This window comes from Magallana gigas, chromosome 1, assembly GCF_963853765.1.
Source record: "Magallana gigas chromosome 1, xbMagGiga1.1, whole genome shotgun sequence".
NCBI classification, from domain to species: Eukaryota; Metazoa; Mollusca; class Bivalvia; order Ostreida; family Ostreidae; genus Magallana; species Magallana gigas.
In genome coordinates, this window is record NC_088853.1 from 49,521,446 (window position 1) to 49,532,371 (window position 10,926).

General features: G+C 31.2%; 1 protein-coding gene across 1 annotated transcript; it reads right to left on the reverse strand.

Annotated features, from left to right (window-relative positions):
* Positions 1-2,718: 2,718 nt before the first annotated feature.
* Positions 2,719-10,926, reverse strand: LOC136270815 (multiple epidermal growth factor-like domains protein 10). The gene is made up of 9 exons (XM_066069561.1): positions 10,694-10,926; positions 10,311-10,562; positions 7,555-7,692; positions 6,409-6,546; positions 5,707-5,847; positions 4,319-4,456; positions 4,032-4,175; positions 3,811-3,931; positions 2,719-3,721 (listed from the first exon to the last, which is right to left on the reverse strand). The coding sequence occupies exons 1-9, from the start codon at positions 10,770-10,772 to the stop codon at positions 3,529-3,531; spliced, it is 1,344 nt and encodes a 447-aa protein (XP_065925633.1). The 5' UTR covers positions 10,773-10,926; the 3' UTR covers positions 2,719-3,528.

The window sequence follows — 10,926 nt, forward strand, 5'->3', positions numbered from 1 at the left end:
TAAAAAAAAAATAGAACTGACTCCATCACAATGTGTATGTACCTCATGTAGTCATTATCCAGGAAGTGAAAACGGGCGTTAGAAACATGCTAGGATGATTAAAACCTGTTAATTAATATTAAATCTTTATATTATTCGCGGATATTTAAATAGATTACAAGATATTATTTAGATTCTTTCTGACAATAAAATAAGTAGTTGCTGTTTTTGAAGGCAGTGTACTGAGGACATGATAGACATATTCAAAACGACACTACTGGAATCGATGAACACTGTATTCCAAAGAGCAAACGAGGTAATAGAAAGAGAAAGATACCGCTAACAAATGATACCATAAAATGTATTAGAAGGAAACATAGTCATTGGGCCCGTTATATGGAAACCAGAGACAGTAAACACTACAGAGATTACTACATGTATAAAGCGAGGAACACAGTGAAAACAGTACCGAGAAAAAAACAAAAAAATAGGGGAAAGAGAAATTGCTGAAACTGCCAATTCTATTTACAAAAACTTGAAATATGTGAACTCAAAACGCAAATCTGTATCTGGCATATCAGAGCTACACACCGAAGTCGACGGAGTTCCTTTTGTTGCTACAACAGACTCTGAGAAAGCAGAAGTACTTGCAGAATTTTTCACCAGTTGATTCTGGAAAGAGTCACTGTATTGAAACATCATCTGATGCGCCGAACACCAAATAAGACATAAATAAAATTTTGAAGGAACTTAACACGACCCAATCACCTGGCCAGGTGGCCCAGGCCAAATACATCCGAAAGTGTTGTTCGAATTAGCAGATGTTAAGGATGCCCCGCTTTGCCTAATTTTCAACGAAAGTTTTAAGAGCAGAATTGTGCCACATAATGGAAAATTGGTCATATATCAGCATTATTCAAAAAAGGAGATCCAACTACCGACCAGTTAGTCTCACCAGTGTTCTATGTAAGGTTATGGAGAAACTAATCCGGAAGAAGATAGTAGAACACATGAACACTCAAAATATTTTCAGCGACAAACAGTTTGGATTTTTTGGCGGCAGATCCACCTCACTAAAACTTTTAAAGGTTCTCGACAGATGGACACAAATCCTACTTAAAAGAGGGAATGTTCATTTAATCTACATGGACTTTATAAAAGCATTTGATAAAGTCCCTCACAGCAGGTATAGGCTTAATGACATGGCTTCCTGAGTGAAAGTAAACAGCGTATATATATTCATGGAAAATACTCAAAATGGCACAGGGTCACAAGCGGAATTCCGCAGGGCTCCGTCCTGGGTAACATCTTGTTCGCCATTTTTATCAATGATTTACCTGAATGTGTAAATTCAGAAGTATTTTTCTTTGCTGACGAAACCAAACTGTTAAGTGACATTAAAACTGAAAACGACGGTGTAACCATACAACATGACTAGAACAACCTCCTTGACTAGAGTTTGTATGGATGCTACGGTTCCACCTAAACAAATGCAATTTGCTGAAGGTTCAAAACAAATGGAAAAAAAAACCTGCAGATACATCATGAAGAAGTGTGATGGAACCACAGCAACTATATAATCAGTGGAATAATAATAAAAAAATATTGGAGTCAACGTCGATAGTTATGTTTTGATAAGCATATTCAAACACAGATTAACAAGGCAAATCAAATAGTTAGCATTATCCGACGAGCATTCTTCTCATTAGATTATATATAATTCTGTTTATTATTCAAGGCATTCGTGCTACCTCATCTAAAATATGTGAACAATGTATGGGACCCCTATAAATGTAAAGACACTGCATCTATTGAGAATGTACAAAGAAGAGCCTCAAAAATGCTACATGTACCATACCTGTCAGAGAAAATTTATCAGGAAAAACTGGAAATACTGAAATTACCAACACTGAAAATTAGACGCTTACGTGGAGATATGATAGAAGCATATAAAATGATAGGTGGAATTCATGATGAATAAACAACAGAATGAATGTTTATCGTGAATACAAGTAACACCACGGGACAAAATATGAAAGTGGCAAAGCAGATTTGTAAACCAGACGTTCGTAAATACTTCTTCACAAACCTGATAGCTGACTCATGGATCAAATTTCTGAGCATGTTTTATCTGCCGACAGGACAGGTACTGGAATTACCATCATTATGGACTATATAATGGACCACTATATTATGGACAATTATGGACTATACAAAAGCAATGACCAGGCTATAACACAGTCTGATGATCATGAGACCACAGAGATGGACAAATAGGAGCAGTAGCTCCTGCGTTCATAATGAACGTACAAAGTATGTAGGTAAGGCAAGACATATATATACACGTATCAGAGTGTATATATCTATAAATAATTGTACTATCAGTTTATCTATATATGCAAAGTATATTAATCTCATTGACTTAGTAAAAGATTAGCCACATCGAAGTTTAGCCATGTGGATGGAATAAGTTAGGATTGATTTTCAATGACAGGTAGACAATATATACTTGTCTATATTATATTATATTGATATAATAGTATTTGTGACAATACAATGAATTTACAATCAATATTATTAGTATTATATAATATTAATATTATACAATATTATTATATGAATTACAAATAAAACACAAAAACAAAACCATAACGCAAAGGCTGCGAAAGATAGAAGAAGAAAAGAAAACATTTTAATGATAAGGTAGGAGAGTTTTACTCTCAATTTTATTCTGATGAATGTAAAAAGTTTTCGAAGGTTTGTATGACTTTTAATTAGACATGAGTACAAAACAGTTTTTATTACAGCATTTATAACTATTTCCACGCAAAAATAAATTTCATCAATTAAGATAAAAAAACGAATTAATTATAGATTAAAAGGGGTCTGAAGAGACTAGAAGGTGACAAAAGAAAGAATGAATTTGATCGTTAGTTACATGTACTTATCAAGTGTTCACTGCGATCTCAGCACTGGGCCTTAATTTCTTTACTTTAATTCTATTTTAATGTATGAGGACCACAAAATTTAATTTTTCAAAAGAAGCTGCGTTAAAATCTAAAAACATATTACAGGATGTATGAATATCCGACTAATGACGTTACCGTTAACGATCGATTTACAAAAAAAGGAAATGTAATTATCACCCTTAAGAACAAAATGAAATACAGGAAAAGTAATATTCTTTCATTATACATGTTTGTGCAATAAGTTGATATATAGTTGATTTACAGTAGTTTAATATAATAGAGATAAAAGATATGTAACAAACTATGATTAACAAATGTGTTTCTGTGTAAACTATTTAAATGTTACATTTTAAATTACAAACTACATGTAGTATGAAATATATAAATGAAGGTCAAATTGAATTTGTAATAGTTCAAAGTAATATATTTGTCTAAATTTAATTCTTTATAATCACGAGGAAGAGCGAGCACAATTATTTGATCTATGACGTTTTTATTCTCTTATATCTACACAATCAATATGCGTATACTTTTCAAAAAACAAAACTTTACATCGACTGCTTTGGTTTGTATTTCTTGATCAAGGAAGTTTATCGTATTGAGATTCTTGTGAGAAGTCTCCTAGTTCATAATAAGCAGAATTGTCTTCTCCTTGCTTGTTCCCGGATTTAGGAGAATGTTTCAGGTGTTTTGATTCATTGGTGATTCCTTCGTTATGTCTAGTTATATTTTCCTGGTCCGTTTGCTGTCTACACACACTGATTCTAAGTAGTATGAAAAAAATGAAGTCATCATGAACTAATTTCTTCAATACACAATACCCAACTGTGGTTTATCTAAGAAAATTCATGTTTGCACCAACCTGACTATTAGAATCACATTTAGCAGCCCACTTAAGATAATGACAGCAATACAGACATATAATGGAGTGAATGAGTGTTTTGTTAACTCCGTAGTTTCAGAAGTAGTTTGCAACTCAAGCACTGAAATGATAAAATAACATTTCAATACATGTATATAAGAATTAATTCGAAATTCAATTATTATATCATTTCCTGTTAATTACTGTATAATCACTCATACCTTGGTCACAACGATCGCCATGGTAACCAACGTCACATCCACGTGGACATTGACCAGTCACGTGATCACATTGTTCTCCATACAAGTAGAGACAATTCCCACACTTTGAAGAACATCTTGGTCCATAGGTATTGTTATTACAAACTATTTTTATTTTATAAAAAAGGTATAATTTTTTTTTTATTCAATTCATTTCATATGATTATCAGTGAAAGGTCCAGGAATCAATTTTTTTTATATTGAAATTTCATTTTCTTTATATATTATTTTGTTAAAGGATACATTACCTTCATTACATTTCTTTCCATAGTAACCACTATCACATCCGTTAAGACAAGTACCATTTATATAATGACACTGTTCTTTGTCTAGACAGTTGCCACACGAATAGTTGCAGTTCCTTCCAAATTTTCCTTCATTGCATTCTGTAATATATTTAGGGTGCGAAACACAGTTCTATATGTAACGTTATAAGGACGTTTTTAGATGAGAGACGAGCAAAACTGACCCGTATAAAATTAAATTGTAAAACATGTTACATATATATCTATATATCAAAAGAAAGATAAAATTGTGAATTTTGTAAATAATTAAGAATAATGCATATGTAACATACTTCTGGAATTTATTTGGCATTGAAAACATGAGGAAAATAGACAAAAAGATGCCTCTAAATACAGTACACCCATGCATTTTAGGCTCCCCCTAACAGCAGAATGCAGGTAAATCAGCCACTGTAATTTCTGTGCAGTTTTATAGTATTTTCAGGGTACATTCGCCAGCTTTTTAAAGAGCTATATTACCCTCAATTCATGAAATTCTGCACGTGTAAAATCCGGAGGTTTTTGGAGTTACCTCCCTTTTACAGTCTAATAAAATTAATTTTTAAAAAATGTCTACGTACTTTTTTCATGTATTTAAAAAGATAAACCTCTACATTATGCAATTGAGAAATAAAAAAAAATAATATTCATGTATACTGCATCAAAATGGCAGGGAAACCCCCCTACCCATCATGCTTTTTCCCCAAGCAAGACCCCCCCCCTCCCTTGATTTTATACGAAACTGTGTTTAGCTACCTTAAGGAATGAATTTAATTTCTACCTATGCTATACAATATCAAACACCCTGCGGCAGATTACGCTTTAAAAGCGCAAATCAGTTTATGAAAACGCGCAAACTTGCCCACGTTATTTTATACTCGTATAACATATGTTGAAAGTAAATTAATTTCTTATTGTTTAATTTTCTTCTAATGAAATTAAAAAATAAGGCCAATTATTTAGTAAAATGTCGTTAATTTGTACAAAAATTGAAACGTAACGTCAAACGGATTAATACGTTTCGCAGGCACATCGTATTTAGACCTTGGCAATTATGTTATACTTAAATATAACTTTAATTCCTAATGAATTAGGCAGTACACCTAAAATTAAATTATTTACATATTTTTAAAGATGCTTCTTCGTTCTAAAAAGATTGAAAGAAGTACATATCAATTCAAATCAGGTTTTAAATTATAAATATTTAATACGTGTGGTTTTATCTATTTGTACTACTTTTTCTGTTATAGACAAAAATAATTTTATATTATATCATATGATACTGTTAATCGGTTTGACATTAGCTACTAGTATCTAATGACAATGTTCAAGAAAAAAAACTCCAACGTTACCTGTATCGCAGGGGGTGCCTTTCCATCCCACTTGGCATCCTCCTTCACACTGCCCTGTCACCCTGTCACATCTGTATGGAACTCCACAGTTGACGTTACACTGTTCCTGGCAGTTTAAACCATAACGACCTTCAGGACATGCTATTCAGATGACAAATTGATTAGTATAAACAACTCCTATTTAAAAAAAAGTCTTAAAATGTAAGAATAAGATTTAAAATATTTAGATGTTTAAACCAACACATTTTGGAGTTCTCAGAGAGCATCACAATTTCATTCGTATTTTAAACAAAAGCTGTATGGTTTAGCTCAAATGATATAATAAATGTTAAAGAATTTTAACCCCATTAAGCCAACTTTTCAAATTCAAGTCCTGAAACCATGTTACTAGGCACTGCATACCATATTTATGTTAAAAGGCCGTAGTTACGAACGGAATAGTACATATAAAGACAAATAATAGTCATGATAATTTTACATTGTTAATACGTTGTCATTAAAACACCAAAAGTGGTGAACTTTTTTGTTACATAAAGTGTATAGATTTTGTTCTGTAGAATTTTGTATTATTGTTACATTATTATATTAAACAATTAAACTTTACTTCAGAATTTGATGTTAACAAACCATCGACATTTTTATTTGATATACATACTTTGATACACTTACTTTAAACCAATGCAAATATACTTTTCAGCATACCTAAGTCACATCTGGTGCCATAAAATCCGTTGTCACAACCGTTCAGACAACTTCCGTTCACATGATGACACTGTTCTTTGTTTATACAGTTTCCACAAATCTGCTTACATTCCAGGCCATACATTTTGCCGCTGCATTCTGTGAAATAGATACATTTTGTTTTAACATTGTTCTGATATGTGCGAAGTCTCGTCATTTTTTCTCTTTAGAGGCTTTAAATGGTTAATTTTAATCCGAATTGAAAAAAAATCCACTGATGATAATGACAAAATTTGAATTGTGTATTTTAGATCTTTAATTTAAACATTAAAAAAGATAAATATTCTTCAAATGTAGGTCAATGACCTTCTTTTTGAGTTAATGATCACTGACTATTTTTTTAATAAAGAAAAATTCTTTTTAATTTTTACACTATGATTAAACTTTTCTTCATTGTGAAAATATTACTTAAAATACAGTTTTAAAATTCCAGTCCAGCTAAATATAAACTAAACATAACTTTTTCAGTGACATTACATGTATCTATAATTATTCAAGCCTGAATTTTTTCTTCTTTTTGAATCTCTAGAAGTGTTCTTATTCTATTCATTAAAACACTGAACAGTGATAACTCTTAAAACATAAGTAGTCCGAAATTACATTATTAACCCATATGTTGTCATAATATCTATATGAGATTAATAAGGAAAAGCTAGATATACATGTATGCAGTCTTTTATTAATTTTAAGCATTTTATAATTTTTTTTCATTGCGTGCCATTCGATTATCTTAAGAAATAATTTAGACATAATCAATAGAATATATGCAAATTTGTATTGACTAGTAAATAAAACCTTAACTTTTACTATTATAGTACAGCCATAAGTGTTTTCGTGGAAAACAAAATTCGAAAAATTTAGCTTTCGTTTCCTCTTATTTGCACTAAGTCGTTTTTGAGCCTAAATCCGTAACACAGTAAAATAGTAAATGTGATGCCAAATTAATTCATTTGATAAACAAATTTTAGATCAAATTTTTCATAGACGTTGAACTTAATAACAATTCAACTCATACCCTGAGTACGAATCGTCCTTACTGCTATTCTTTATAATTGTACTTTGATAATTTTTTAAGAAAAGACGCACAAAAGCAAAGGCAAAACATACGTTCATTACAAATTGGACCTCTGTATCCATCAACACAACTCAGACACGCTCCATTTACAATGTTACAACGACTTTCTTGACAGTTCCGAGGACAAGATAAGGAACAATCCTTTCCATAAAATCCCGGGGTCGGGCATCCTGGTTAAGATATGAAAAAATAAAATAAGAAGACAAACAGTTATTGTATTTTCAGCATGATATGAAGGATTGCATTTCACATAACACAATGGAACATACTGGTGTGTATTCGTCTTCATGATAATTATATTGCATATGATGAAAAAAAAATCTTTAACAGAATTGCAAAACTTTTTTTTTCAAAATAAACGAACAAGTGAAGCAGATTTTGAATTCACTTTCTCAATCTCCCGATTAATATTTGATATTTATATGCATTAGAGTTACTTTAACATTAAAATTACTTTAATATTTCTTAAAAAGCCTAATGTATATATATTGCTATCTAGTTTTGCAAAGTTATCTCTCTTGCAGCATAATACTAATTTTTGGGCAGTTTCATTAATAATTACGAAAGTAATCTCGCAGCGTGTAACTAATGGACTAGTTTCGCGGGAAAATTACAGGTGCGTCGTTTAGTTTTTCAGTTGATCATTTTAAAGTCTTTATAAATTTTTAAAGCGTTTCAACCACCTCAACCCCTACATCTGGCTGCGGAATGTACTTTGTATATTTTTTTGCTTTATTTGAGTTGTCTTGTGGTTTCAAACCACAAGGATTTTTTTTTTACAAATGTTATCAATGTTAAATAATGGTTGTTAAATAATTTTGGACAGAAAGAATCAAATATTCATAATTTGGTATTAATATTATAAAAAGTGATTATTAAATAATCATCTATTGTCATCTGGTCTTATCTGTAATAATATGAATGATAAAATCAAAGTCACAATAGTGGCAGAGTGCAACATTTATCTTTTGATTCTAGTTTTACTTTATATGTATGGATGACTCAGGTGGGTAATGTTGATGGAGTTATACAAATATATTGATACCTATTTTATAGTCGTTAAATTGGAACATTATCAGTTATGGATAAAATGCTTTTTTGGGTGATTCATGCTGGCACTACTGACGAAATGCATAACCAGCGTTAGGTTCATAATCTGCATGATTCAAAGAAAGCATTTAATTGTTAATATTATGATATTTTGTTAATATTTACATGTTTCTTCTAACAAATTAATTTTTAATCATAAAATGTAAGAAAAGGTAAATTAATTATTGTTAGGTGCATCATTTCGTTAGATATATAAAAAGAATAATCATTTGATTCTTACGTGTTTCCGGTAGTCCATTGTTTTGTTTTGCCGAAGGCTAGTACCAGTCAAAAAATAAACTGGCTAATACTAGATTGTGTAGATTTTAGCTCTTTTGGCTTTTGAGAGTTAAGAATGCTATCAATAAGTTTTCTCAAGAAATAGAAGAGAAAACAATTGCTCATGAGTTTCTATGACACAAGTCAGAGTTTGCTTCAATTAACTTTCTTTGAGATAGGCACTCCTGAAAAAAGTTACTTGCTTTCTGGACTCAAAATTCTCGATATTCTAAAATTTCTTTTTAAAAGCCATCTTTTTTTCTTTCGTGAAAAAATATTTGCAAAAACATAATGGTTCTGTTGATTTTTCATTTAAAGTAAGTACAATTTGGTAAATGTCAACCATATCAATTAGCGAACGGGAACATTCAACAGTCAATGGTTTACTTTTTCAATTTGCATGTGGAAAAAATCATTAAATGTGCAATCCTTGAAATATAGGACAATCAAAAACAACCATCTTATATGATTATAGTGTGTACATTACGAAGGAGTCAAACTAATTCAGTGATACATGTAATAGTTCTGCATTAGAGCTCCTCGATAAGTCTCTAAACTATTTCATCCTAATAGGTTCATTATAAAGCCCATTTTATATAATTATTAGGGATGACAATTTTACTCGGATGGCATAGTCGATTAATCGGAGGCTTTAGTTGAGCGATAGTCGAGTACACGATGATTTATTTGAAAATAGGTGTCCTTTTCAAATCAAATAATGTTACTGTCATATACACTTTACCTTAAAATAAAAAAAAATTTAGAAAATTATGATAATACATGTATGTACTAGATGTATTTGATTTAAAATGAATTGAAAAGTATTTTATTCAAATATCCGTTAGAAACTGTCATGGCGTTTCCTTTTTATTGTGACGCTTACATATCATATGAGCTCCATCTCATCTTAATTGGCAAATCAAATATGACATGTTTAATGTTTATTTAGTAATTGTCCGTATCTAATCAATAATCAAAGATTAATGATTATAAAAACAAATGACTTGACAAAATGATTGATGAATACATTTTTGATTATGAAAACATTTAATCCAATAAATACCGATTAGTGGAGACACAAATTGTTCTTAAGTGCATGTCTGCCCATGTAAACCAAAATAGATCAATTAGTAGCCGCTTTAAAAATACACCAGGAACACCAATGGAAAAGAGTTTAACTTACGGATGAAACATTTCGAAAAAAGAAAACTGCTTTCTTTTGTTTTTTTACATTAGTAGCACAAAAAAACTGCCGCGTTAAGAAAAAAAAAATATTTTCAAATTCTATTCATTTTATTACTAATAAAATTTTAGTCGATGATCGGTGTGACCGAGCAGTAGTCGACTACTTGAGTACTTGTTGACATCACTAATAATTACATAGGTATTTTTTTGTATAATTTTATCTTTAGTAACTTACCGTAAACTTCTACTTCACAAAGACAGTTAAATGCATGTTCAGAATACCCAGAAGGATACGGAGGATGAGTTCTGTTGTTGTAGTAAATGACGTATCTCCCGTGTGTGGTACACGTTATGTTTGTAGGGTTGGGTATTGTGGCTCTGGTATAATTGGTATCCTTAAAACACAGTACTCCATTGTCTTTATTGGTCGTGTTTGATATGTAGACAGAGTATCCCATGAATCTCCCCGTGTATATGTTATTCACGTCTGATATAATAATTTAAAGAACTTTTCAAGATGTATTGCAATAGTTAAACATTAATTGATTTGATTTTGGTGTTCTCTTGTGTTTTTGTTTATCTTAATATTTTGTTGGTAATGTCTAATAAAAGGATTACCCCAGGGAACGTTAGCCGTTCTGAACTGTATAAAGATGTGGTGTATGCTGTTTACTCTTTCCAGATCAACCCGCCACATTGCTGTTGATTTTCCATTTTCTGATATTGTACACTGTCCGCCATTAGCATCAAGATCCGATTTCCGTCCGTCAACAGCAAGACCCGCTACCCACTCATTGTTGAAAGGATATTCCTGCCGTGCTGGCTTATTCAACGCAATATTTTCTAATAAA

Bases quoted from the DNA above. Each gene is read 5' to 3' on its own strand.
- LOC136270815 (XM_066069561.1), bottom strand. From the start codon at position 10,772: ATGTGGCGGGTTGATCTGGAAAGAGTAAACAGCATACACCACATCTTT. The intron at 6,547-7,554 runs GTATGTTTTGCC...TCTATTTCACAG, and splicing joins AGGTCCAATTTGTAATGAAC to AATGCAGCGGCAAAATGTAT. The intron at 3,722-3,810 runs GTTGGTGCAAAC...CATTTTTTTCAT, and splicing joins AATGTGATTCTAATAGTCAG to ACTACTTAGAATCAGTGTGT.